Source organism: Babylonia areolata, chromosome 12 (genome assembly GCF_041734735.1).
Source record: "Babylonia areolata isolate BAREFJ2019XMU chromosome 12, ASM4173473v1, whole genome shotgun sequence".
In the NCBI taxonomy this organism is placed as follows: domain Eukaryota; kingdom Metazoa; phylum Mollusca; class Gastropoda; order Neogastropoda; family Buccinidae; genus Babylonia; species Babylonia areolata.
In genome coordinates this window covers 35,205,851-35,233,678 of record NC_134887.1, presented here as the reverse complement: position 1 = coordinate 35,233,678, position 27,828 = coordinate 35,205,851, and the positions used below count along the sequence as shown (strand labels likewise).

General features: G+C 41.0%; 2 protein-coding genes across 5 annotated transcripts in view; one reads left to right on the top strand and one right to left on the bottom strand.

Moving 5' to 3' along the window:
- The window catches only part of LOC143288568 (sulfotransferase 1B1-like), a 12,656-nt gene extending 10,445 nt beyond the window's left edge, over positions 1–2,211 (bottom strand). The window contains exons 1-2 of the mRNA XM_076597180.1: positions 2,057–2,211; positions 992–1,181 (exon numbers count right to left, since the gene is read on the bottom strand). Of these exons, the coding sequence (XP_076453295.1) occupies positions 992–1,169 (178 nt within the window). The 5' untranslated portion in view covers positions 1,170–1,181; positions 2,057–2,211. The remainder of the gene's footprint in view (positions 1–991; positions 1,182–2,056) is intronic.
- LOC143288570 (sulfotransferase 1B1-like) overlaps positions 1–24,391 on the top strand; it is a 50,743-nt gene extending 26,352 nt beyond the window's left edge. For 3 of the 4 annotated variants that reach the window (XM_076597184.1, XM_076597187.1, XM_076597186.1), the window contains exons 2-7: positions 5,618–5,800; positions 8,668–8,815; positions 16,977–17,149; positions 19,509–19,609; positions 20,761–20,944; positions 22,894–24,391. In XM_076597184.1, the coding sequence (XP_076453299.1) occupies positions 5,623–5,800; positions 8,668–8,815; positions 16,977–17,149; positions 19,509–19,609; positions 20,761–20,944; positions 22,894–23,003 (894 nt within the window). In that variant the 5' untranslated portion in view covers positions 5,618–5,622 and the 3' untranslated portion in view covers positions 23,004–24,391. Of the gene's footprint in view, positions 1–3,846; positions 3,946–5,617; positions 5,801–8,667; positions 8,816–16,976; positions 17,150–19,508; positions 19,610–20,760; positions 20,945–22,893 lie in introns of those variants that run through there. The other variant, XM_076597185.1, reaches the window with a different exon arrangement.
- Positions 24,392–27,828: the final 3,437 nt, after the last annotated feature.

Genomic DNA, 27,828 nt, shown 5'->3' with positions numbered 1-27,828 from the left:
CTTGCACTACTGTAAAGTTGGCCATGCAACTCTTTGCCTCACCTCACAGCCCCTCACTGCCTTCCTTTAAATCTAACCTCCAGACTTTCCTCTTCCAGCAGCATTTCCTTTAGACCCTCTCTCATACATGAAAGTAGTTGATTGTGTAGGTATATTTGTAACACTGTATTTGTATTTGTTTGTATTTGTATTTCTTTTTATCACAACAGATTTCTCCGTGTGAAATTCGGGCTGCTCTCCCCAGGGAGAGCGCGTTGCTACACTACAGCGCCACCCATTTTTTTTTTTTTTTTTGTATTTTTTTCCTGCGTGTAGTTTTATTTGTTTTTCCTATCGAAGTGGATTTTTCTACAGAATTTTGCCAGGAACAACCCTTTTGTTGCCGTGGGTTCTTTTACGTGCGCTAAATGCATGCTGCACACGGGACCTCGGTTTATCGTCTCATCCGAATGACTAGCGTCCAGACCACCACTCAAGGTCGGTCTAGTGGAGGGGGAGAAAATATCGGCGGCTGAACCGTGATTCGAACCAGCGCACTCAGATTCTCTCGCTTCCAAGGTGGACGCGTTACCTCTAGGCCATCACTCCACTCCATTGTATTGTGTGTGAGTCAAATGTATGTATGTATGTATGGATGGATGGATGGATACAAGCATGCGGGTCCAGGGTGTTTCAGGGACTGTTGAATTAGTTCCTCTTCGCTGATGACTGCGCGCTTGCTGCACACACCCATGAGGACATGCAGTTCATTATGGACAGGTTCTCAACCTCCTGCTGGCACTTTGGACTCACCATCAGCCTCAGCAAGACCAAGTCCATGTACCAACCAGCTAGCTCACAGAACGCCAGTGACTCCCCCCCCCCCCCCCCAGTTATTATTGTTATTATTATTATTATTATTGTTATTATTATTATACTCACATTAAATCACCAAGTAGTAACAGAAGGAGAAGGAATAAAAGAAGGAGAATCAAAGAGGAGGGAGTCTTACCACTTCTGGGAAATGACGCAAGAATGACGTCATCATCCCGCAGTTCCATATGACGTATCTTTTTCATGTGTTCCCTGTAGTCCTGGACGTTTGGAGATGGGACTATCCACATCTCACCAGTGTGTCCGAAGCAGATATCATTGCCATGGCGATCTTTCAGCCAGGAGATTCTGCTCATTTTCACTGTTTTCTAATGATAATAATGATAACAACTACATTATTAATATTATTATTATTATTATTGTTATTATTATTATACCCCCGAAAACGGAGTATGGCTGCCTACATGGCGGGGTAAAAACGGACATACACGTAAAAGCCCACTTGTGTACATACAAGTGAACGTGGGAGTTACAGCCCACGAACAAAGAAGATAATTATTATCATTGTTATCATTATCATTGTTATCATTATTATATGCATATGCATGTGCATTTATGTAGTACTTTACCACAACGGCCCTAAGCACCATTAAAAGTACATCTAGTGTGAATAAAATATAGGAATATGATTTTCTAAAACGTTAAGATAAATTTTACAAACTCTTTAAGACCTTTCAGAAAAGACAATGACTATTTTCAAGGGTTAAATACAAATAGATGACTTAGTTTAAAACCCATTACTGTCGTTCCTGAGGATATAAATAAGGAAGAGCAAAATTAACAAACACATAAACCTTGTGGCTAATTTATGAAACGTAGAAATCATCAAGTTACATTCACGCTTGAAAAACATAATTATGTGCGTACACGTGAGTGAGAGGAAAAGAAGAGGGAGAATCTATGTATATGTGTGTGTGTGTGTGTGTGTGTGTTTGTGTATGCGCGCGCGCGTGTGTGTATATGTGTGTGTGTGTGTGTGTGAGAGAGAGAGAGAGAGAGAGAGAGAGAGAGAGAGAGAGAGAGAGAGAGTGTGTGTGTATGTGCATGTGAGAGAGAGAGACACAGACAGACATAAAAAGAGAGAGAGAGATTTATTACTATGGTTAGCAAACAGGACGGCTTCGGCGATAGGTAGCAGGAAAAGATGGCAGACTTAAGTACAGCTTCAAATGAAAACACTCACCCTCTTTGCTTAGGTTTCCAAAAGCAGACGGGTGGACAGAAACGGCAGGTTCAGAGCCCTACATGTGAGAACAACACACTGCAACTGTTCGCTTTGTCACACCGCTTTTAAACTGCACTCAGCTTTGACAGGCAGCATGCACACATGACATGACATTTTTGTCCTTGCACTTTGAGATAAGAAAACACATTGCGAAATATTACATAGGCCATTGCTTCTCTATGCATGTGTGCATGTTTGTATGTGTGTGTGTGTGTGTGTGTGTGTGTGTGTGTGTGTATGCGTGTGTGTGTCTGTGTGACTGTGTGTGTCTGTGGAGAGGGGGGAGAGCATGTAGGATGGGCAGAATCATCTCAGTAGCTGCAATGGGACATATGCAAGAAAATTCGGAAGGGACAGAACGCTCTTGTAATATGGGAGTGTCCCCAGAAATAATCACATTTTCTAGTTGACCCAAACTCGTCAAATGTGCATGTATGGATCATAACCAGGTGTGCACATGTGTTGACACAACCCCCCCCCCCCCCAACCCCCCCGAACCGACCACCCCCACCCTCTCACCCCCGCCCCTCTTCCTTCCAATGCTGCTGTGACGTATAATACAAGGAGTGATTCATAGGCATGAACATTTTCCGAATGATCTGTGCACATACGTTTATGTATTCGAGAGAGAGAGAGAGAGAGAGAGAGAGAGAGAGAGAGAGAGGGATGATGAGTCTTAACGGCAGCTCTGTTGGCTCAACACAGAATGAGTGAAGGAATGACTGAGGGATGAGATCAGTGAATGAGGAGAGGCACCAGTGAGTCAGGAAGACTGAGAGAGATATGGAGTGAAACATTTTAGATAAGTCAATAAATACGAAAATACGTTGTATTGTATTGTATTGTATTGAATTTCTCTTTTTGTCACAACAGATTTATCTGTATGAAATTCGGGCTGCTCGCCCCAGGGAGAGCGCGTCGCTACACTACAACGCCACCCATTTTTTTTTTTTCCTGCGTGCAGTTTTATTTGTTTGTTTTTTCTATCGAAGTGGATTTTTCTACAGAATTTTGCCAGGAACAACCCTTTTGTTGCCGTGGGTTCTTTCACGTGCGCTAAGTGCATGCTGCACACGGGACCTCGGTTTATCGTCTCATCCGAATGACTAGCATCCAGACCACCACTCAAGGTCTAGTGGAGGGGGAGAAAATATCGACGGCTGAGCCGTGATTCGAACCAGCGTGCTCAGATTCTCTCGCTTCCTAGGAGGACGTGTTACCTCTAGGCTATCACTCCAGGTAAACTGATAGGTAAGCAAACCAATAGATAAACAGATTAAAAAAAAAAAGAATAAAAAAAAGAAAAGAAAATAAGATAAAGCAATACATTCTCAACCGTCGAAGTCTGCACTTCTTATCCTCCACCTCCGCTCCCCACCCCCACACTCACACACACTTGTCTGACATAAGTATACCGCTGCTAGGAAATCAGACACACCCCATGTAAAAACGCGCAAGGTTCTTGATCCAATCTATCACAACCAGTGACATTCTAGTGCTTTAATATCAACACGCGCGTCTTGTGTGTGTGTGTGTGTGTGTGTGTGTGTGTGTGTGTGTGTGTCTGTCTGTGCGTTGAGTGTTTTTGCGTATATGCGTATATACTTGTGTGTGTGTGTGTGTGTGTGTGTGTGTGTGTGTGTGTGTGTTTTCTTATCTGAATAGTGCAAGCTTGCATTTGATTATTCGGGTCATGTGAGAGCGTGCTGCCTATCACATTTTAAGAGGGCAGTTTAATAGCAGTGTGACAAAGCGAACAGTTGCAGTGTGTTGTTCTCACACGTAGGGACGTGAACCTGCAGCTTCTGTCCACTGACCAGTGTGCTGTAGATATCTGAGTAAAGATGGTGAGTTTTGTCAGTTGAAGCCGTATTTCACCTAAAGTCTGTCATTTTATCCTGGTACCTGTTGCCAAAGTTGTTTTGTTTCCTGACCATCACACACACACACACACACACACACACACACACACACACACATATATATATATATGTGCGCGCGCGCGTGTGTGTGTGTGTGTACAGACACAAAGAGAGAGAGAGAGAGAGGGAGGGAGAGAGAGAGAGAACAGTACATCCAAATCCAGATGTCTTTATTTTCCATAACAATGTGGAAAGAACGTTTACTTTTAGCCTTAAAACTGATTTGCACTGGAGGTATCTATCTATCTATCTATCTACATGTCTCCCCCCCCCCTCTCTCTCTCTCTTTCTCTCTTGCAAGTGTACATACATATATTTTTCAAGTATAACTTACTTTTTTTTAATTTTTTTTTTTTAAGTTTCACATATTAGACACATGGTTTTGTTGCGTTTCTTTATTTGCTTTTCTTTCTTTGTACCCCCTTGAGCACCAGGAACATGCACATTAAAAAAAAAAAAAAAGCTTTATAAATCAGTGTTTAAAACCTCGAAAACAAAGATAAAGATATATAAAAAAAATTTTCTTTCTATATCTATCAATATCTATCTATATCTACACACACACACACACACACACATATATATATATATATAGATATGTGTGTGTGTGTGTGTGTGTGTGTGTGTGTATTCAAAATGAATACAGCAAAGCTGAAAATCAACACCTATTCTATGAAACAATAAAAACTAAATCTGAATTTTCGCTGCTACCCGGCAGCTTTGTCACAGACTACGCTCATTACACACACACACACACACACACACACACACACACACACACACACACACACACACAAGGATATATATATATATATATGTGTGTGTGTTTTGTATATATATATATATATATATATATATATATATATATGTGTGTGTGTGTGTGTGTGTGTGTGTGTGTGTATGTATGTATGTATATATGCATGTATGTATAATGTATTCTCTTTTTTTTAGCGAGCTTTTAGCTTAACCTTTTGTATTCTTAGAGCCGCTTGGTAAAGGGCTAAACAAACGCAAATTATTATTATTATTGTCACTATTGTTATTATTATTACTATCATTTTTATCATCATTATTGTTGTTGTTATTATTATTAATAATAATAATATTATTATTATTATTATCATTATAAACCTCACCTTTTCCCTCAGCAGTAAGTTCAATTGTGTCAGGTCCACTTCCTTTGCGTTAGCTGTGCTTGACTATGTGTGTATACATATGTATGTGTACATAACTACATTCATGTATATGAATGTTTATTGTGTGTGCGTGTGCGTGTGTTTATGTAAGTTTGTGCCTGCCTATGTGTGCGTATGTGTTAGAGTAGCTGTTAGATACACATGTATGTTAAAATGTATGTATGCAGCGTGTGTGTGTGTGTGTGTGTGTGTGTGTGTGTGTGTGTGTGTGTGCGTGTGTGTGTGTGTGTGTGTGTAGCCACATTTTGGTGTGTGTATGTAACATAGATATGATGTTTTATGTTAACAAAAGCGTTTCTGTAAAGCACCTAGATCAGATTTCTGTACAGGGTGCTACATAAGTATCCATTATTATTATTATTATTATCATTCTTATTACTATTGTTATCATTATCAAACAGCAAAAATGAGCAGAGTTGCTCATACGAAAGATTGCCATGGCAATGACGTTCACTTCGGAAACACTGGGGAGCTGTGGATAGTCCCATCTCCAAACGTCAAAGACTTCAGGGAACACCTGAAAAAGATACGTCATTTCGAAATGCGGGATGATGACGTCATTCTTGCGTCATTTCCCAGAAGTGGTAAGACTCACACTTGCTCCTCTTCTTTTTCCTGTTCTTCTTCCTCCTCCTCCTCTTATTCCTCTACCTATTGTTACTGCTTTGTGATTTGTTATGTGTACGGCTAGCTTAATATAAAGAACACTGCAGTAATTCTGTCTTCTCTGAATCTTAAAGAACAGACACCACCACCACCACCACCACCTCTCTCTGTGTGTCTCTGTCTGTCTGTCTGTTTCTCCCCATTTGGTATCACTCAAAAGTGATGACTGGTATTCGTTGAATAAAGAACACAAGCACACACACATGCACGCATGCACTCAAGCGCATACGCACGTACACACACCAGCAACAACAACAACAGACTCGTGTGCACACACATATGGACAGAGAGAGAGACAGACAGACAGAAAGAAAGAGAGAGACAGAGACAGAGAGATTTTAAAGAACAACTAACAACAGTGAAAAAAATACCACCTAAGAACAGTTAAACTAAAGTACACAGGAAAGCTGTTAGTGTCATAATCCCATTGCTGTTGCTCTCTCTCTCTCTCTGTCTCTCTGTATATGTGCGTGTGTATGTGTTTGTTTGCTTGGTGTGTGTGTGTGTGTGTGTGTGTGTGTGTGTGTGTGTGTGTGTGTGTGTGTGTTCTTCAATTATTTAATGATTTCCACTAATTACCATTGAGTTTAGTTGTTTTCTTAATGTACCATGTTCTTAGATGTGCTAATGTAATCTAATATGACCCATTTGATGTATTTGCATTTTGAAAGGGATTTATTTTATTCTATTTCATTTTCATCTTATTTTGATCTTTCTCTTTTTTCTTACTCACTTGTGTAAACAAAGTGAGTCAATGTTACAACCCGATGTTCGGTTGTCTGTGTGTCTGTCTGTTTATCTGTCTGTCTGTCTGTCTGTATGTATGTATGTATGCGTGTGTGTGTTCTTGGTAAACTTTAACATTTTCTCTGGGAATACTGTGTCTGTCAATACCTAATTTGGCTTGAAAAATAATAGGAAAATACTCTTTACAGTCGTATTAAATGATAGGTTTTAAGTCTCCAGAATTAAGTTGTGTTTCCAGATAATTAAAGATGTATTTCGTTGAAGCTATTTCCAGATTCTGAAAGCACCATTTTACCGCTCCCTAGTTGCCAGGAACGTAGGCTATGCTTGGTGAGAAGACGGCATGACCTCGTCTTTATATATATATATATATATATATATATGTATGTATGTATTTTTTTTTATTCGCAATTAAAAGGAAAGAAATACAAAATGTGGACAGAACACATACAGCGGCACTAGGTAATGTTCAACTTTAGAATACTAAACTCAGGGGGGCTATTTAGACGAAAAACAAAGGGTGTTTTAGGCTCACCCCGATGCGCTGAGTTGAATGGAACCCTCAGCTAAGCTCTAGGACCATCCTTTCCCATGAAACTGCGACAAATACACAGTAAGCTGAGTACTCCTTCCCCACCTGCACGCCATTTTGACTGCAATGAAAACACACAGAGATTGATGACGCGACCACCCGCGTGATCAGCAGTCAAAATGGCTTGCAGGTGGTTGCTCTGGCTGTGATCGGCTGAGCTTACTGTGTATAAAATTGTCGCAGTTTCATGGGAAAGTAGTGGTCGTACAGCTTAGCTGAGGGTTCCATTCAACTTAGCGCATCGAGGTGAGCCTAAGTACCCTTTGTTTTTCGTCTAAACAGCCCCCCTGAGTTTAGTATTCTAAAGTTGAACATTACCATATATATATATATATATATATATATATATATATATATATATATATATATATATATAATAAAACAAAGTTGAAAACCAACACCTATTTTGTAAAACAAAAACAAACAAACAAACAAAAACAAACAAAAAAAAATCTGAATTTTCACTGCCACTCGGCAGCTTGGTCACAGACTACACTTATAACAAGTGACGTAATGCTATTTTTTACGTCATCTTTCTGACCTTTACATGACGTCTTCTACTTACGTAAAGTTACCAATTTCTAAATATTCCTTCAATTGTCTATGTACACATCACTCTTTTTCACTCTCACTCTCTGTATCTCAGTGATCGTGTGTAACCACCACCACGACAACAGTACATGGTGTGCAGAGGGGAGCGTATCGTTATGCCGCCGACCCGCTATGCCGCCGACCCGTTTACGGATTGTCTTTTGTCACAAAAAAGTTTGTTTGGGACAAACATTGGTTGTTATGATCTTTTATTTCTTTTTGAGTGTGATTGGGTATGTGTCTGTGTGTGTGTATGTGTGTGTGTGTGTGTGTGTGTGTGTGTGTGTGTGTGTGAGAGAGAGAGAGAGAGAGAGAGATTGTTTGACAATGGGTCTGTGGTAATATGATTTTATTCCCTTTCGGTACCAGGGCATTTTACATTTGCAGTACATTGGAAGATTGTTTCCGCCATTTCCTTGTTTTGGGCTATAGATACTAGTGGAGAAATGATCTGTACAAGAAACTTTCCTTTAAAATTCGTTTCTAGCACACTTTTTTCTTTTTGCTTGTTATTGGTTTTGTTTCTCATTAAAAATGTAGAAAATTGAAAGTATTACATTTGTCCTGAATACATATTTTTTATCATTTAGTTTGCATTTGCACGAGCCCGCCTGTAAATGGCGAGTTTTAGTGTCATTCAGTGTTTACATCATAATATACGTCATTTGTGAAAACTGCTACTGTCATATATCACTTTTCACGCGCATGTGATGAAAAGCGAAAGGGAATAAAGCGGGATAGCGGCATAGCGGGACGGCGGCATAACGGGACGGCGGCATAACGGGTACCCCCCGTGCATATAGATCAGTGCGCACGCTTGGATACGTCCTTGAAACTGACGAGGACTTCTTGCAGGTGCCTTCTGGCATCATGAGATCATCAGTATGCTGCTGCACAACACCACAGACTACGTGGGTCACATTGAGGATGTTCACTTTGACTGGACAGCTTTTGACCAGCTGCCCAGACCTGATGGGCCACAGACCTACGCCACCCATTTCAGGTGGACTGTGGTGTGGTGTGGTGTAGTGTGGTGCGGTGTAGTGTGTGGTGTGGTGTGGTGTGGTATTGTGTTGGTGTGTAGTGTGGTATGTGGTGTAGTGTAGTGTGGTGTGGTATGATTTGGTGTGGTGTGGTGTGATATTGTGTGCTGTGTGGTATGGTGTGTGGTGTGGTATTGTGTGGTGTGGTATTGTATGGTGTGGTGTGATGTAGTGTGGTGTGGTATTGTGTGGTGTGGTGTGGTGTGGTATTGTGTGGTGTGGTGTGGTATTGTGTGGTGTGGTATTGTGTGGTGTGGTATTGTGTGGTGTGGTGTGATGTAGTGTGGTGTGGTATTGTGTGGTGTGGTGTGGTGTGGTATTGTGTGGTGTGGTGTGGTATTGTGTGGTGTGGTATTGTGTGGTGTGGTATTGTGTGGTGTGGTATTATTGTGTGGTGTGGTATTGTGTGGTGTGGTATTGTGTGGTGTGGTATGGTGTGTGGTGTGGTATTGTGTGGTGTGGTATTGTGTGGTGTGGTGTGATGTAGTGTGGTGTGGTATTGTGTGGTGTGGTGTGGTGTGGTATTGTGTGGTGTGGTGTGGTATTAAGAATAAGAATAACTTTATTATCTCCGACTGGAGAAATTTGGTCAGGTGTATTATCACATCATAGACAAGTAAACAACATGGGGAACATAAATGTAAAAGTCAACAACAGCTTTTACGAATATTACGAAGACACAAATGTAAAAAATATCACATACACCGTTTCATACATACATCCACACACTGCAGGTAATAACTGGTATTCGTAATGTAAAAACAGCAAGAATTAAGAAACATTATTTTGAATATAATTATAAGCATAGCCTACTATATTGCACATTGATTATAATAGACAGATAAGATAAGAATAGAGATAAATTGCGGAAAACCACAACCAGATAATCAGCACACACCCGCACCCACCCACCACCCACCCACCCAACACACGCGGTTTACTTGCTTAAACAAGAGTAATAAACATATGTTCTCAAATAAAAGTATTTCACATATTCGCTTTTAAAACATTGCAATTAACTATTACATCATAATTATTAACAGAAACATATTTAGAATATGGACGTTAGCATTAGACATATTCCATGTAGTGTGGTGTGTAGTGTGGTGTGGTGTAGTGTGGTGTGGTGTTGTGTGTGGTGTGGTAGTGTGTGGTGTGGTGTGGTACTGTGTGGTGTGGTGTGGTGTAGTGTAGTGTGGTGTGATGTGGTGTGATGTAGTGTGGTGTGGTGTGGTATTGTGTGATGTGGTGTGGTATTGTGTAGTGTGGTGTGTGGTGTGGTGTGGTGTGATGTAGTGTGGTGTGTGGTGTGGTGTAGTGTGGTGTGTGGTGTGGTGTGGTATTGTGTGGTGTGTGGTGTGGTGTGCTATTGTGTGGTGTGGTGTGATGTAGTGTGGTGTGTGGTGTGGTGTAGTGTGGTGTGGTGAGGTGTGGTATTGTGTGGTATGGTGTTTGGTGTGGTATTGTGTTGGTGTGTAGTGTGGTATGTGGTGTAGTGTAGTGTGGTGTGGTGTGGCATTGTGTGCTGTGTGGTATGGTGTGTGGTGTGGTATTGTGTGGTGTGGTGTGGTGTGATGTTGTGTGGTGTGGTGTGGTGTAGTGTGGTGTGTGGTGTGGTGTGGTGTGTGGTGTGGTGTGGTGTGATGTAGTGTGGTGTGTGGTGTGGTGTGGTGTGATGTAGTGTGGTGTGTGGTGTGGTCTAGTGTGGTGTGTGGTGTGGTCTAGTGTGGTGTGGTGTGGTGTGGTATGGTGTGGTGTGTGGTGTGATGTAGTGTGGTGTGTGGAGTGGTGTAGTGTGGTGTGTGGTGTGGTGTGGTATTGTGTGGTATGTGGTGTGGTATTGTGTGGTGTGTGGTGTGGTGTGGTGTAGTGTGGTGTGGTATTGTGTGGTGTGGTGTGGTGTAGTATGGTCTGGTGGGTTGTGGTATTGTGTGGTGTGTGGTGTGTGGTGTGGTGTGGTTTGGTATTGTGTTGGTGTGTAGTGTGGTATGTGGTGTAGTGTGGTGTGGTGTGGTATGATGTGGTGTGATTTGGTGTGGTGTTGTGTGGTGTGGTATTGTGTGGTGTGGTGTGGTGTGGTATTGTGTGGTGTGGTGTGATGTAGTGTGGTGTGTGGTGTGGTATAGTGTGGTGTGTGGTGTGGTGTGGTATTGTGTGGTGTGGTGCGGTATTGTGTGGTGTGATGTAGTGTGGTGTGTGGTGTGGTGTGGTGTAGTGTGGTGTGGTGTGGTATTGTGTGGTGTGGTGTGGTATTGTGTGGTATGTGGTGTGGTATTGTGTGGTGTGTGGTGTGGTGTGGTGTAGTGTGGTGTGGTATTGTGTGGTGTGGTGTGGTGTAGTATGGTCTGGTGGGTTGTGGTATTGTGTGGTGTGTGGTGTGGTGTGGTGTGGTTTGGTATTGTGTTGGTGTGTAGTGTGGTATGTGGTGTAGTGTGGTGTGGTGTGGTATGATGTGGTGTGATTTGGTGTGGTGTTGTGTGGTGTGGTATTGTGTGGTGTGGTGTGGTGTGGTATTGTGTGGTGTGGTGTGATGTAGTGTGGTGTGTGGTGTGGTATAGTGTGGTGTGTGGTGTGGTGTGGTATTGTGTGGTGTGGTGCGGTATTGTGTGGTGTGATGTAGTGTGGTGTGTGGTGTGGTGTGGTGTAGTGTGGTGTGGTGTGGTATTGTGTGGTGTGGTGTGGTATTGTGTGGTGTGGTGTGGTATTGTGTGGTGTGGTGTGTGGTGTGGTGTGATGTAGTGTGGTGGGTGGTGTGGTGTAGTGTGGTGTGGTGTGGTGTGGTATTGTGTGGTGTGGTGTGTGGTGTGGTGTGATGTAGTGTGGTGTGTGGTGTGGTGTAGTGTGGTGTGGTGTGGTGTGGTATGGTGAGGTGTGGTGTGGTGTGGTATTGTGTGGTGTGGTGTGATGTAGTGTGTGGTGTGGTGTGGTGTGGTGTGGTATTGCGTGGTGTGTGATGTGGTGTGGTATTGTGTGGTGTGATGTGTGGTATGGTGTGGTGTGGTATTGTATGGTGTGTGGTATGGTATGGTGTGGTGTGTTGTGGTGTGATATTGTATGGTGTGTGGTGTGATGTAGTGTGGTGTGTGGTGTGGTGTGGTGTAGTGTGGTGTGGTGTGGTATTGTGTGGTGTGGTGTGGTATTGTGTGGTGTGGTGTGTGGTGTGGTGTGGTATTGTATGGTGTGTGGTATGGTATGGTGTGGTGTGTTGTGGTGTGGTGTGTTATGTAGTGTGGTGTGGTGTTGTGCCATGACATGTTGTATGCGTAAACCAACGAAAGAAGTATGAGAACGAACGAACGAACTGTTTTATTCAAATAAAGGCCAAAGCCCTTTACTGAAGGGGTGTGACATAACTACAAATACTAGAATTATAACTGATACCACAATTATATCATAAACATATACATCAGCAGAAGAAAAGATTATGATGTCACAATATTCAGTCTTTTCAAGGGTTTGTAAATATGAATAGCGAGTCCATAGAGAGTAGACTCATTTCTGGACGATACCAACACATTCAATCTAAAACTGCAAGGATTACTATAATACTCTTTGTCTGAAAGTTTGGTTTTTTGTTGTTGTTGTTTTTTATGAAACCAAGAATACACTGGACACCTTGGTTGTCCCATACATAAGAAAATCCATGTGAGTTCAAAAATGGACGAACATTTGTAACCCATGTCTTTTTACCATGCTTATCTAAATTATGCAATGTCTCATAAGCTTTATATGGCAACCTATTTTCTTCCATACGCATTAATTGTAACCAGTACTTAATACATCTTATGTGAGAACTTATGTAAATTGGAAACCTCCCTACTTCACCATATACAAGATCATTTGGAGTTCGACTGTCAACATTGAGGACGCGTTTCATTGCAGGTGTATTTGTACATTTTCCAAGCCCTTCTCAAACGCATAAACTTCAGCACCATAATGTGCTATTGGTTGAACCTGGGCATCAAACAGTTTATTAAACAAACTAAAAGAGCTACAATCCAACTTATATACAACTGGAAGAATAATCATGACAGCTTTCTTCGCTCTACTAACTATATCTTGACATGCTGAACTAAAGCTAAGTCTTGTTGAAAAAAATATCCCAAGGTATTTATATGCATTCACCACAGTGACAATTTTATTGCCATAGACCCACCTATCACTTCGTGCCAAATATCTTCCTTGACGAAAAACAATGTTAGTTGAGAGAGAGAGAGAGAGAGAGAGAGAGAGAGAGAGAGAGAGAGAGAATACAAACAACGTGAAGCGTCATCATGACTAATGACCCAGGTAAGTTACTACTGTCCATCAGTTATGTGAAAACAAACTAACAACAGAAACAACAGTTTAAAAGAAGTGGGACAACCATTCTTACGTGGGGCTGTCACATGTGTATGAATGTCTCCTCCACTGTGTAACCGCCTACCCGCGCCAACTCCCCCACCCACCCACCCACCGATCCCCCCAGCTCCTCTCCCCCTCCCCCCCCAAGAAAAAAGAAAAGAAAGAAAGAAAAACATAACAAAAACAAACAAAAAACAACAAAAAACAAACAAATAAACAAACAAACAAACAACAACAACAACAACAAACAAACAAAAAAAACAACAACAAAAAACACCACGTCGTTATGACTATTACTGTGCGTCAGTCTTTTAGAGAAAAAAAGGAGGTAAGGGGACATAATCAACAGTTTAAAAATGGGAGAGTACTCACATGAAAATAATATTTCTTCTCCACTCCTTGAAACAACAACAACAAAGATAACAAGAGAGACAAGGCCTTCAAGACTCACTTGTGATAAATTAAGTCCCCTAGCATTAATTACAGAGTAATTTCCTTTTTTTACTATCTGCACCAAAACGTTTGCAAAATAAATAAAAATTCCATGCTTAGCAAAAGAAGTTCCTGTTTGAACAAAAAATGATAATAATGACTCCTCTTGTTGTTGTGTCAGAATAAGAGGTCAAAGTGCCAAGTTTAGAGAATACAAAAACATATAAATATAACAGTAAATGCAGTTTGCATATAATTAGGGTTCTTTTTTATATTTTTTTGTGCCCATCCCAGAGGTGCAATATTGTTTTAAACAAGATGACTGGAAAGAACTGAATTTTCTAATTGGTGTCAACTGACAAAGTATTTGCAGAGAAAATGTCAATGTTAAAGTTTACCACGGACACACAGACACACACAGACACACACACACACACACACACACAGACAACCGAACACGGGGTTAAAACATAGACTCACTTTGTTTACACAAGTGAGTCAACAAAACAAGTGTTCTGACGTTCCCCACTCTTGCAGAGTATGCATTCTAAATATAAGACTGCACCTTCAGCTTTTCTGTGCATGATCCCAGATCATTGCTGCACATTATAACCTGTCTGGTCATGATCACCTGGACACAGAAAGCCACACGAGGTGGTTCTGCGCGTGTCTGTGCAGTCCAGACTACAGTCTGAACAGCAGCACGGAATCCACAATGAGATTCAAGTGCATGCCTGGTAGTGATGAATGCATGAACCGGTGTAACAGTCTCAAAATGCCCCCCTGCTGCGTTTTACCCCCCCCCCCCCCCCCTGCCCCCCGGATCATTCTGGGCTAGGCACGAATGACACCGAAGTCCGTTTTAACCAGTCAAGATCGACCAAATGCAGTTGGAAATTACCCTCTTTTCTACGGATTGGATAGAACCATTGAAAACAGAAGATGGGCCGTTCTAGGCACGCCTTTACTGACCCCCCTGTGTCCCTCTCCATTGTTATTGGGAGCAAATGTGGGGGAATGGGGGGGGGGGGGGGGGGGGGGGGGGGGGGTAATGGTGGGGGGGTATTGCTTTGGTAGCTTGTAGTGGACCAAGTGTACCCCCGAGGGTCATTTCAAGCTGGGCTGAAATGATCCCCATATTCATTACGAATAGGCTGGGCAGGATAGGTATGAGGGGTAAAATCTAAATGGGGTCAGTTTTGACCAGTTGAAGTTTACCCTTCCCGGGGGTCATTCCAGTCCATTGTACATAGACCTCACGTTTAATATGAGTTAGCAGATTTGACCGTTGGGTGAAAACTGACGGGGGTACAATTCGGGTGCTACACAGTTACTACTAATATGGTATGGCACAAGCTGCACAGCCCATGCTTTGGTCTGTTAATCTGTTATGCGTGTGTCTGTTCATATTATGCCTTTGCATACGAATGAATACATGATGTGCTGCTTAGTATAATTTCCATTCACTGATTTAGTAGCCTTACCCATAACAAGATTCGTATGTGTATGTTTCATGTGTATGTCTGCATATATGTATAGTGGTGGTGTGTCCATCGAGATCGATGATGACCATCGTTGTCATCCAGCTGGGGGATGGGGGTAGGGTGGTGGTGGGGTGGGGGGGGGGGGGGGGATGCTCATGAATCTATCTGTGAATGCGCAGATGGCTGAATAGTCCAATCTGCGCACGAAATGTTCGCTGACAGTTGGGGCAGACAAAGACAGGCATACCATTGTCAGGGAGCTTGTTTGCCCGTGACTTTCTGGCCTGCCTCTTCTGAACAGCTGCAGCAGTCCTGTTGGCCTCGCACAACTTGGCGCCTTTGTGCACAGCAGCGTGCCATCTGTCACGGTCCACTGCAGATTCCTCCCAGGAGTCAGGGTTGATATCAAACGCTTTCAGAGAGACTTTCAGAGTATCTCTGAAGCGCTTCTTCTGACCTCCGTGTGATCTCTTCCCTTGTTGCAGCTCGCTATGCGCCATAGAAGAGCCTTTTGGGCAGCCGATGGTCTGGCATGCGCGCCACGTGTCCAGCCCAGCGAAGCTGGGACTTCATCAGGATGGTGAAGATGCTGGGAAGGGTGGCTTTTGCAAGCACCTCTGTGTCTGGGGTCCTGTCTTGCCACTTGATGTTCAGTAGCTTCCTGAGGCATGTTGTGTGGAAGTGGTTCAGCTTCTTGGCATGTCGTTGGTACACTGTCCAAGTTTCGCAGGCGTACAGTAGTGTGGGGAGAACTACTGCTCTGTAGACCTTTAGCTTGGTCTCAAGACTAATGCCTCTTCTGTTCCAGACATTTGCATTGAGTCTACCAAAAGTTGCGCTTGCTCTTGCAATCCTGACGTTCACTTCATCGTCGATTGTCACATTTCGTGACAGTATACTGCCAAGGTATGTGAACCGCTCCACCCCACTGTCTCTGACCGTTGACTGTGATGTTGGGCTCAACGTAGGGTTTCCCTGGGGCTGGCTGATGGAGGACTTCAGTTTTCCTCGTGCTGATGGTAAGGCCGAAGTTCCTGCTGGCAGTGGCAAACTTGTCAACGCTGAGTTGCATGTCAGCTTCAGATCCAGCGTTGAGGGCACAATCATCAGCAAACAAAAAGTCTCTGATGATGTCTGTCATGACCTTCGTTTTTGCCTGAAGCCTTCTGAGGTTAAACAGCTTGCCATCTGTTCGGTACTTTAGGCCGATTCCAACATCGCCATCTCTGAAGGCATCAGTAAGCATTGCAGAGAACATGAGACTGAACAGCGTTGGAGCCAGGACGCAGTCTTGCTTGACACCATTTGTGACAGCAAAAGGAGCAGATGTTTCGCCATTGTTCTGGACTCGAGCCTGCATGCCTTCATGGAATTGGCTGACCAAGGAAATAAATTTCCGAGGGCATCCGTACTTGGCCATGATCTTCCATAGTCCCTCTCTACTCACGGTGTCGAAGGCCTTAGTGAGGTCGACATAGGTGGAGAACAGGTCAGCATTTTGCTCCTGACATTTCTCTTGCAGCTGCCTTGCAGCAAACACCATGTCGGTGGTTCCGCACTCTTTCCGGAATCCACATTGGCTCTCAGGCAAATGACCTTGTATGTATGTACGTGTGTTTGTACGAAAGTCAGTCGATTCTGTGATTATCACTTCATGAAAATGGATTCACATGCAACTCGATAAATGAATATTAGGTCTGGCTGGCTGAATGTATGAATAAAAATGATTGATTGATTGAGTTATTGACGTATTCTTGCAACAGACTGACAGATGAATGAATTAATAGATTGCTGACTAGATAGACGGTGGATGGATGGTTGGATGGACGGACGGATGGACGGATCTTTTCATGTGCCACAGGTATCGCCTTCTACCCCAGCAGGCAAGAGAGAAGAAGGTGAAGGTCATCTACTGTTACCGGAACCCCAAAGACTGCTGGGTGTCGTATTACAATTATAGCATTGGCATGAAACTGATGCACTTCTATGAGGGCACCTGGACCCATTTCTTCGACATGATGAACAACACTGGGTGTGAGTGTTATCGCTAATACACACACACACACACACACACACACACACACACACACACACACACACAAATGCATAAAAACAAACATGAAAGCAAAACGCATTTACACATGTGGGAGTTGTACTGATACGACGCGCTCATGCCTGGGGAACACAACCCGAATTTCAGATAGAGAAGTTTGAAGCGAATGATAAGATGTGATTCCAAACGACATATAAAATTAGCTCATCCTTCATTACTAATAGAATAAATACAGTGGTACCTGAACAAATCAATTAGGACCAGTGTGGCTTTGCTTCCAGTAGATGTATTGGGGGCTGCTTTCGAGACAATGTCCCACTACTTAAAAGTAAAACAATAACCTGGTTTGCATTGATTTTGAGGGAGCTTTTGACAGAGAAAACCGAAAATCAAATGAATAAAATAATTCAAGGTTTTGAGTCTGGGGAAGTACTATCAAAATTGGTCTCTTCTTTGACTGTCAATATTCAGTGCATGTCAAAGTGAATGGAAGATTTTCATAAGGAAAAGGTCGTCGCCAAGGAGTACCTTTATTCCCATACCTGTACGCAAATATTCTGCATGCAAAATAAGAGACCTGGTGTTACGATGAATCAGTCTGTAGGTGACGCAGTCTTTATTCTGGTAGCAGATATAAGCTCATGTGAAAAAATCTTTAAACTTTTTGGTCAAAGTTAAAGGTCACATGTCTTTCACGACCATCGGGGCATTGATTTCATATCAAACGCTTCTAGGGCTCGCCATAAGAAGGTGAGGCTTCTCTCCTTTCACCGTTTTAACGTTCACCAACCACGTTAGCTACCCTAATTTACACCTGGGTTGAGTGAGGAAAATCGGACTAAAGGAGCTTTCATACTTTTTTCAGTGCATTTGAAGAATGACGAAATCTGAAAACAAACCACGTTTCCTTGGCTAAAATCAAAATAAAATGCCTTTCGTATTTTTCATTTTTTTCTGAGTACATCTCAGAAGTAAATGTGGAAATAGACTAAGTCTGATAAGGTAAAAAAAAAAAAAAATGCTTACCTTGTGGATTCCAAAATGGAATGGAACCCCAAACATTTAAAACTTTTAGTGCCACTTATCCAATATGTAGGAAATTAACGTAACAGATATCTGGAAGTCGAATATATATATATATATATATATATAGTAAAAGAGAATAATAGCGTTTGGTAAAAAAAAAAAAAAGCAGTGCTGAAATTAGTATGTTTCAAAAGTACATTTGTAGAGTTTACTCCCAAACTCTTTTGACTCCCAAATAATTCGGTATTTGATATGCGTTTTGAGTTTGTTTGGAATATAATATATATATATATAATTATACATTCAACAGAAAAAAAACTTCAATCAAAAATAAGTAATAGAATGATAATAAGAAAATAGTATTTTTTTTCAAAAAGAATGCAAGTTATTAACAGAGGCAAGTAACTGTTTTGTAGTGAAAAAAAAAAGACACAAACAATTATTATTTCTAGGACTGTCAGTACTAGCATTTATTTAGGGAAAACTAGAAAACGTGTTGAAAACTCGAAGTTCTCACTTAAAAATTAAAAAAAAAGAAAAAAAAGAGAAAGAAAAAAAAAAGGAACCCGAATTGTTCAGCATCGATAAAAAGACGAAAACAATCGAAATATTAGATTTTATTATATTGATGGCAAAATTGATTGTCTGCAAATGTGGAATGAGCAAAAAAATAACCCAGGGTCAACATGTCTTGGAGAAGAGATAAAATCATAGACACGAAAGAGAAAAAACAAACAAAAAAACAAAAAAACAAACAAACAAACAAAAAAACACACCAAAAAAACGTTAAAGGTGATGCGTAATAGACTATAAAAGAAACTAGTTGCCATATGTTCATCCTGTAGCATACAAACATTGTTAGAAATACACACAATGTGAAACAATATTCTATAACTAACTCAGTCTAGTTATTGCATGTCGTTTGTGCTGCATTTAGAATATATGTGTGAACATGAAACGTAAGTTTTCTATGTGTTTTCCATTATGTTTTTAAGTTATTCTTTTATATACGCATTTGGTGAATATATATTCCTTTACATCGGTTGTGAAAAAAAAGAAGAAGAAAAAAGAAAAGAAAAAAATAATTAAAAAAGAAAAAAAAGAAAAAGAAAAAAAAGCCTGCCAACAAGAATGGATGCACAGTTTTATTTGAACCATGTGTGTAACTTTTATCAACAAGAAAGTGTGTAACAATCTGTGTAGCTTTTGTTCATTCTATTTCATTTTTCTTTAAACTATGATGATGCATGAAAACGTCAAACGTGTGTGTGTGTGTGTGTGTGTGTGTGTGTGTGTGTGTGTGTGTGTGATCAGATTGGTACGGGGACTGGTTTGATCACGTGTTGGAATGGGAGGAGGCAATGAACAATCATCCTGACGTGATCTTCCCCTCCTGCTATGAGCTGATGAAGAAGGTGAACAGTGAGTGATACTGTTAAAGTTGATGGTTGATGGCTGATGGCTGATGCTGTGATGGTTGATGGCTGATGCTGTGATGGTTGATGGTTGATCCTGTGATGGTTGATGACCTGATGGTTGATGACGTGATGGCTGATGGTTGATGCTGTGTTGGTTGATGTTTGATGGTTGATGGTTGATCCTGTGATGGTTGATGGTTGATGGCTGATGCTGTGATGGTTGATGGCTAATGCTGTGATGGTTGATGGTTGATGGTTGATGCTGTGATGGTTGATGGTTGATGCTGTGATGGTTGATGCTGTGATGGTTGATGGTTGATGACCTGATGGTTGATGCTGTGATGGTTGATGCTGTGATGGTTGATGGCTGATGCTGTGATGGTTGATGGCTGATGCTGTGATGGTTGATGCTGATGGTGATGGCTGATGCTGTGATGGTTGATGGCTGATGCTGTGATGGTTGATGGCTGATGCTGATGCTGTGATGGTTGATGGCTGATGCTGTGATGGCTGATGCTGTGATGGTTGATGCTGATGCTGTGATGGCTGATGCTGTGATGGTTGATGGCTGATGCTGTGATGGTTGATGGCTGATGGTTGATCGTTGATGTTTGATGAAGTTGAGCAATGTGATGGATGATGTTTGGTGGTTGATGGTTGATGAGGAAGGCCGACAGTGTGTGATGTTATCACGGCTAATAGTTAATGGTTGACCGTTGATGGTTAATCAAGGTGCTGTCAATGATGCTGTCATGGCTGATGGCTAATTAAGAAGGTGAACAGTGGTCTGTGATGGCAGATGACGTTGATAAAAACCAAATAAACATACTTTCGTTTGGGTGCACACACACACACGCACGCACACACACACACACACACACACACACACACACACACACACACACACACACACACACACACACAGACGAAATGTTGATCCATAGCATACACATAATTACGGAAAGGAGAGTGCTTGAAAAAGAGGAAAAAAATCGTTTAAAACGATGTGATTGATGAGGACTGTTAATTTCACTTGCATGTCAATTTTATGATTAAAAGAAAAATGCTGCGCTTGGCCTTTCGAAGACGGTCATGACTAATCCGAAGGGAAGCCATCCATCACAGCCCCTGTTACCCTGGTGTTACAGGACCCTGTGGGACAGATCATGAAGATGGACCAGTTCCTGGGCCTCAACAGGGGCCGGGAAATGTGTGAGAAGATCGCCAAAGCCTGCCAGTTCTCTAATATGAAGGCAGCCAAAGAACCACAGAACCCCGAGTTATACGGAGAGAAGGCGTGGAAGAAGGGGAATCCCGGATTCTACCGAAAAGGTCAGACGGATTACAGAATACAGAATTCTTGATGTCAATAAGAGAAATTCACGTGAACGTGTGGTGTATGGTGTATGCTTCACAAACAATCCACGGGAAGCACAGTCATTAAATATGAATACATAAAAGACACGAATTCTTTAATGCTGAGTTGACATAGACAGAGGGAGGTTTTACATTTGCCAGTACCCATATCCCCAAACCTCTTGGTTTCAAACCCCGTGACGGCAACAAATGTAAAACCTGTCCCTTCCTTGACTTTTCCAAAACACTCACTGGTCCGGTGGGCAAGCTTGCTGTGAGGTCTGCACTCAGTTGCAGATCCATCACTATACATCCTAACCTGCACCTTGTGGGGGCAAATCATACGTGGAGTGGAGTGATGGCCTAGAGGTAACGCGTCCGCCTAGGAAGCGAGAGATTTGAGCGCGCTGGTTCGAATCACGGCTCAGCCGCCGATATTTTCTCCCCCTCTACTAGACATTGAGTGGTGGTCTGGACGCTAGTCATTCGGATGAGACGATAAACCGAGGTCCCGTGTGCAGCATGCACTAAGCGCACGTAAAAGAATCCACGGCAACAAAAGGGTTGTTCGTGGCAAAATTCTGTAGAAAATCCACTTCGATAGGAAAAACAAATAAAACTGCACGCACGAAAAAAAGAAAAAGAAAAAAAGGGTGGTGTTGTAGTATAGCGATGCGCTCTCCCTGGTGAGAGCAGCCCGAATTTCACACAGAGAAATCTGTTGTGATAAAAAGAAATACAAATACAATATGTGGCCGAGACTGGCCGCACTTTAAACGATCCCTTAACGGAACATTTCCAATCAGTAAGGCCAAATTATCACAATGACTTCAACGTTCGATATTTCAACAGCCCTTACCTCAGTCTCACCCATTGAAAAATCCAAGCCGTGTGGCATGTACCACATTGGCAGAACCTACATAAAACATGGAATCCCACTGCATCGCCCACCTCGGCATAGCCTACCCCATTCAGCAGACCTCAACACAAGATTAACAGAAGACTGGCCTATGGTCTGAAACGTTGGACACCTCTTATCAATAGTCTTTATTTCACAACGCACCATTTTTATAAGCTTTCTCCATTTGTGAATGTAGTCATCTGGTTGTTCACTTTTTATATTAGTGTAATATCGATGATCTGTGTGTGTGTGTGTGTGTGTGTGCGCGCACATTTTTTTTTTATTTAAATAGAAGACTTTTTTAAATGGGAAGAAAATAAAGGTAAAATACTAGAAGAAAAAGCATACTTCATTGAAGGTTACAGCACTATTTATATTATTTTTACCCTCGCTTTAGTATAAAAGTTTTGTATAAAAAGTGTCTTAACTGTATGTTGCTTGTGTCGACTTTACGAAGGCCTTTGATTATCTAAATAGAAATGCTCTATAGGCAGTATCGAGAAAGAATGGTATCAAAGGCAAACTTCATGAGGCGTGTTTGTGACACCATTGGAGCATGTGTTCGTGATAAATATTGCTATTCAGATTACTTCAGTCGTCCAAGAGGGTTGAAACAAGGCTGCTTCCTTAGCCTTCTACTATTTTCATTTTTATCAATGAATTAGCTATTGATTTATCCAGGAATGGGTAGCACCGTGTACAACTGATGCCGGGTGGTGTGAAAATCTTGTACATGAGTAACCAAGTAAACTTTAGGTTTTGAGTAAATTGGGGGAGTGCAATGGCACTTATGGGAAAATTCTTCGAATAGTTTCATTTGTCCGGTTCATAGTGTGGATATGTATACACACACTAATACACACAGACAGGAGAAAGATAGAAAGGGAGATAGGGAGCGCGTGCAACTGAGAGCGAGACAGACAGACAAAGACAAAGAGAGAGAAAGACAGAGACAGACAGACAGACAGACAGGTGAACAGAAAAGATTCATGAGCGACATAATCATACACGGTCCAATTCTCAGGGGAGATCGGAGACTGGAAGAACTGGTTCACTGTGGCACAGAGCGAACAACTTGACGCTGTCTTCAAGAAACGGATGTCAGAGAGTAAGCTGCCCGTCATCTTCGAATGAAGTCACCTGCAGAGCTGCGGACCACTCTGGAAATTGAGACTTCTGTCTGGCAAGGAGAAGAGTGGAAAAGAACCCTGAGCAAAGAATATGTTTATTTGGTTACATCGTCAACGGATCTTGTGATTGTCGCAATGTTTCTGACTCATATATCCTGCTTGGTCTTCTTTGTCAATTTGTGTCTGAATCTTCCCAGTCTTAAAGCTAACATTTCAGCTAACTATGGATAATCACAATTCTTGAAGTCTCCAGTTGCTAAGTTTTTAAATACCTAAACCTTTTTTTTCCTTTGTGGGGGGTATCTCTGGTAATTTTGATTTAAAAGAAAATCTTGAGTCGATCATTTCCTTGGCGCACAACTGTTTCCATTATTTTTAAGACTTCAGTCATCTTCAGGGGTTGTAGCTAAGAGTTCAGCTCAGTTACTCAAGGAGGAGTTAGGACAAATCCATACACACTACACCATATCAGCTAAGCAACCCAACGTGCTTAGGCCTTGAGGGAAAATAAAAAGAAATGAAGTACAATAAGATGCAAAAGTAAATAAATAGAAAAGTAATCAAATTAATGATTTGATAATTTGAATATTCAATAAAAACAAAAATGAAAAGAGCGTGTAATAATATAACTAAATAATCAGATAAATACATAAATAAACAAATAAATCAGTATAACTAAATAATCAGATAAATACATAAATAAACAAATAAATCAGTAAATAGTTAATGTCGTAAAGAACGGTAATGTGGTAAAGAACCACTTCAAAACTCTTTCTGTCTTCCCTGCCCTGTTCTTCATTCTGGGACCAGAGACAACAGAAAAAGAATCTTTGGTTAAGAAACCATTCTACGTTCTCTGATCTCAGTCTCGATCTCTCTGGCATCCGAGAGTGCAGAACCCTCAGAACAGAATCCATTATAAGTTCTCTGTCTGGAACTACTAGGGACCGTTAAAACGAATCTAACGAGAAAATAATCCATTTCACGGTATCTGCTCCATTCATGCCTGGCAACAGGGTCTGTAGACAAGAACCCTCTGATAAGAAAAGGAATCACTTCTACATATCTCTGCTGTATTCTCCGTCTGGCATTGTAGAAAAAACCATCCATCTTACCTTCTCTCTCTCTCTCTCTCTCTCTCTCTCTCTATATATATATATATATATATATAGGGAGGGGATGGCAGTGTGTGAAAAGGGAGTTGAATTCTGTAATTGTTTTGCATGCAGCATGTTCTTACCTGCCTAGTTTTATCTGATTCTACCCAACTTTTACTCACTTATTGCTATTTAACCAGTTTGTAGAGCTTTCACTTCTGTACCCTTGCCTGAAGAAGCTGTTTTTACAGCGAAAATTTGCTGCTTTTTAAGAATACAAGTTTTGAGACATGAAGAGCCTACTGTTGTTGATATATGTAAGTATGTATGAATGCATGTATGTATTTTTCTTCTTCTTTTTCTGTTTCTCTCTCTTTTTTTGTCCCAGACTGATACGTTTATTTTGTTTATTACAAACAAAATAATGATTGAATTGATTGTAAATCAATATCTTTTACGTGTGCAGTCAGACACGATCAAATGCCTATCTTTGCATCAGAAAATGAGGAAGTTATAATATCGCTCGCAGAATATATAACTGTATTCAGAGTCTCATGATATTACAAGAACGAGACTGACCTTGTGATAATGTGAACTTGACAGAAACAAGATGTTTATAGATAGATAGATAGATGCATATACATACATACAAGTGCGGATCAAAGCATGTAATCTGATACGTTGCTCTAATATATATATTTTTATATTCAGTTTACACACACACACACACACACACATGTAACAGGGTGAAATTGTTCTCTTTGCCCCGCAGAGAGAGAGAGAGAGAGAGAGAGAGAGAGCACATTTATGACCCGTGTTAGCTTTAGCATCATAACTTCACGTGCAAAATAATAATCATGTAGGGTCGATGTGCTGCATCTTGATATGTTTTTACGAAGTGAGTTCTCCTACCCTTTCCTTGTAGAACCAATATCATCAGTTCTCAGTTAGCTTTAAAAGAGAACAGGCAACAGCAGTGTGTGTGCGGGCCTCTGTCAACCTGATAGGGTGAGTGAAATATATCATACTTTACAGGTAATCATTTACTTACTTATTTATTTCCCTCTTTTCACGAGGACAGTCCCTTGCCCTTTAACCCCCCGCTCTCCTGTTCCCTTTACCCAAGTCCCGATATGTTCCCCGTCTTGTCCTCAATAAAGCTTTGACGAAAACTGGTGCTGACGTGGTGAGAGAACCCTGCCCAACCGGCTACACACACACACACACACACACACACACACCCACGTATCAAAATTTCTTACCAGATAAGTTACTCTCGTATTTCAAGCCATTCAGTTTGACTAAATGTGTTGGTTTGATAGTCAAAAATAAGTTCAAAACTGGATGCTGGTAAGGCAGTTTTGTTGTGATTAATTAGATTTTATTCTAACGTGAAGAGTCTTTGTTAGAGAACAAAGAATGAATGGTGTGGTTAAGATGAGAATCGTTTTCTTGTTGTTTGTTTGTTTGTTTTTCCTTGTGTGTTGTGGGCGTTTCCTTTTTTGACTCACTTGTGTAAACAAAGTGAGTCTATGTTTTAACCCGGTGTTCGGTTGTCTCTCTCTCTCTCTCTCTCTCTCTCTGTGTGTGTGTGTGTGTGTGTGTGTGTGTGTGTGTGTTAAACTTTAACATTGACATTTACTCTGCAAATACTTTGTCAGTTGACACCAAATTAGGCATAAAAATAGGAAAAATTCAGTTCTTTCCAGTCATCTTGTTTAAAACAATATTGCACCTCTGGGATGGGCACAAAAAAAAAACGAAAAAAAGAAAAAAAAAAAGAAGCCAAATTATATGCAAACTGCATTTACTGGTATATTTATATATTTTTTATTCTCTAAACTTGGCACTTTGATCTGATATTCTGACACAACAACAAGAGCAGTCATTATTATCATTTTTTGTTCAAACAGGAACTTCTTTTGCTAAGCATGGAAGTTATATTTATTTTGCAAACGTTTTGGTGCAGATAGTTAAAAAGGGAAATTAATCTATAATTAATGTTAGGGGACTTAATTTGCTTTAAACTGATCTTTCTCATCTTAAACATTACATCTTGAAATTATTCTCAATACATAAAAAAGCTTGTGTGTTTTACTCTCAGTGTACAGGGGTTTCACTATGTTCATTCGCCCAAGTGGTCTTTTTCGGAAAATATTAAAATCAATACGACGTGTGGACTTTATAGATCTATTGGCTGAGCCCTGAAGGTCATGGGCAAAAATCAATTGCTTACACATATTTATACACATTCAAAGCGCGTGCTCATATTCTTCGCGAACGCGAACGACGCCATTTTGTTTCAAGTTGTTGACCTGACCGTTCAATCCTATATTCAATCGACAATACACAATAACATGTGATGGAAAGTTGGAGAAGGAGACCGTTAAATATTTAATCAGAGAAAGATTTGTGAACGCCTCATCACTTACTGGATTATGCCCCAAACTGCCACAAAAAATATCCACAGAATCAGTCGGAATTCACAGTTAAAAATAATAAACCATGTGAGTTAATACCCTTGAATTGATGAAACGTAAGATTTTCCAGTCTTGACTTTTCTCAAAATGAATTCCTTTTCACTTCATAAGACGTTTAGAAGTACTTGTACTTGGCTCTACGTGTTATTAATTTAACAAAATACTCAATTTTCATATCAACTTTAAAACTATAAAACTAGAATGAACATAAAAGAGAAATTGAATCGACCGTGTCAACCGGGTGTAACTAAGTGAAACTTGTACATCTATCTAGATCCAGAGAAAACGGCTAAATGTTGCAGTGTGATTGCGGCAATAGCCACGTCTCCTTTACCGCGGACTTAAAAAGAATTTTTAATTGCCCTTAAAATTTTTTTGAATGCCCAAGATACACCAGAATAATATGATTTAAACAGCGTTCTCACCGCGAATACCGCAATCGATTTATTGCCCTTTAAAAAAGCATGTTTAAATATTATATTTTTGAACGTTAGTTAAGGAGCCACGGTAGTGTAATGGGTAAGACAGTTTCTTCTCACCCGAACACGCGGGGTTCGAATCTGCCGTTAGGACTTTTTTTTTCTTTTTCTTTTAACCCGAAGCTTTATAATAACAAATACAGAACACATGTTAACGATTAGATTTTTAAAAAATTGTATCACAAGTGAGTCTTGAAGGCCTTGCCTCTCTTGTTTAAAATGTTTCTAAATAAATAAACTTGTTAAGAGCGTCTGATTTAGCATGATTAGATTCCAAAAAGTCCCCCGCCCCCACCTCTCTCTCTCTCTCTCTCTCTGTGTCACTGTGTGTGTGTGTGTGTGGTGTGTGTGTGTGTGTGTGTTTGTGTGTGTGTATGTGTGTGTGTGTGGTTCTTACTGCAGCACACACACAGACACGCGTGTGTAACACACACACACACACACACACACACACACACACACGGGAAATCAATGTCTGAACGCAATTGCAAATGTCCTCATTGGAAATCCGCAACACAACGTATGGGAAAGAACTGTTTAAATGAATCGTTACAGAAGCAGGGTTATGTCCCATAATCTATTTCTCCCTTCCACTGCTAACACCTTTTCCAAAAAATAGAAATAAAAAATAAAATAAAAGAACACAAGAAGCAAATCTTTTTCTCTCCAAGAACCCCACTCCACAAGTTCGATGCCCTTTCCTATGCCAGAATGCACAGAATTGGGTCAACCATAATAACAACAAACAGCAAGCACAACAACAACAACAACAC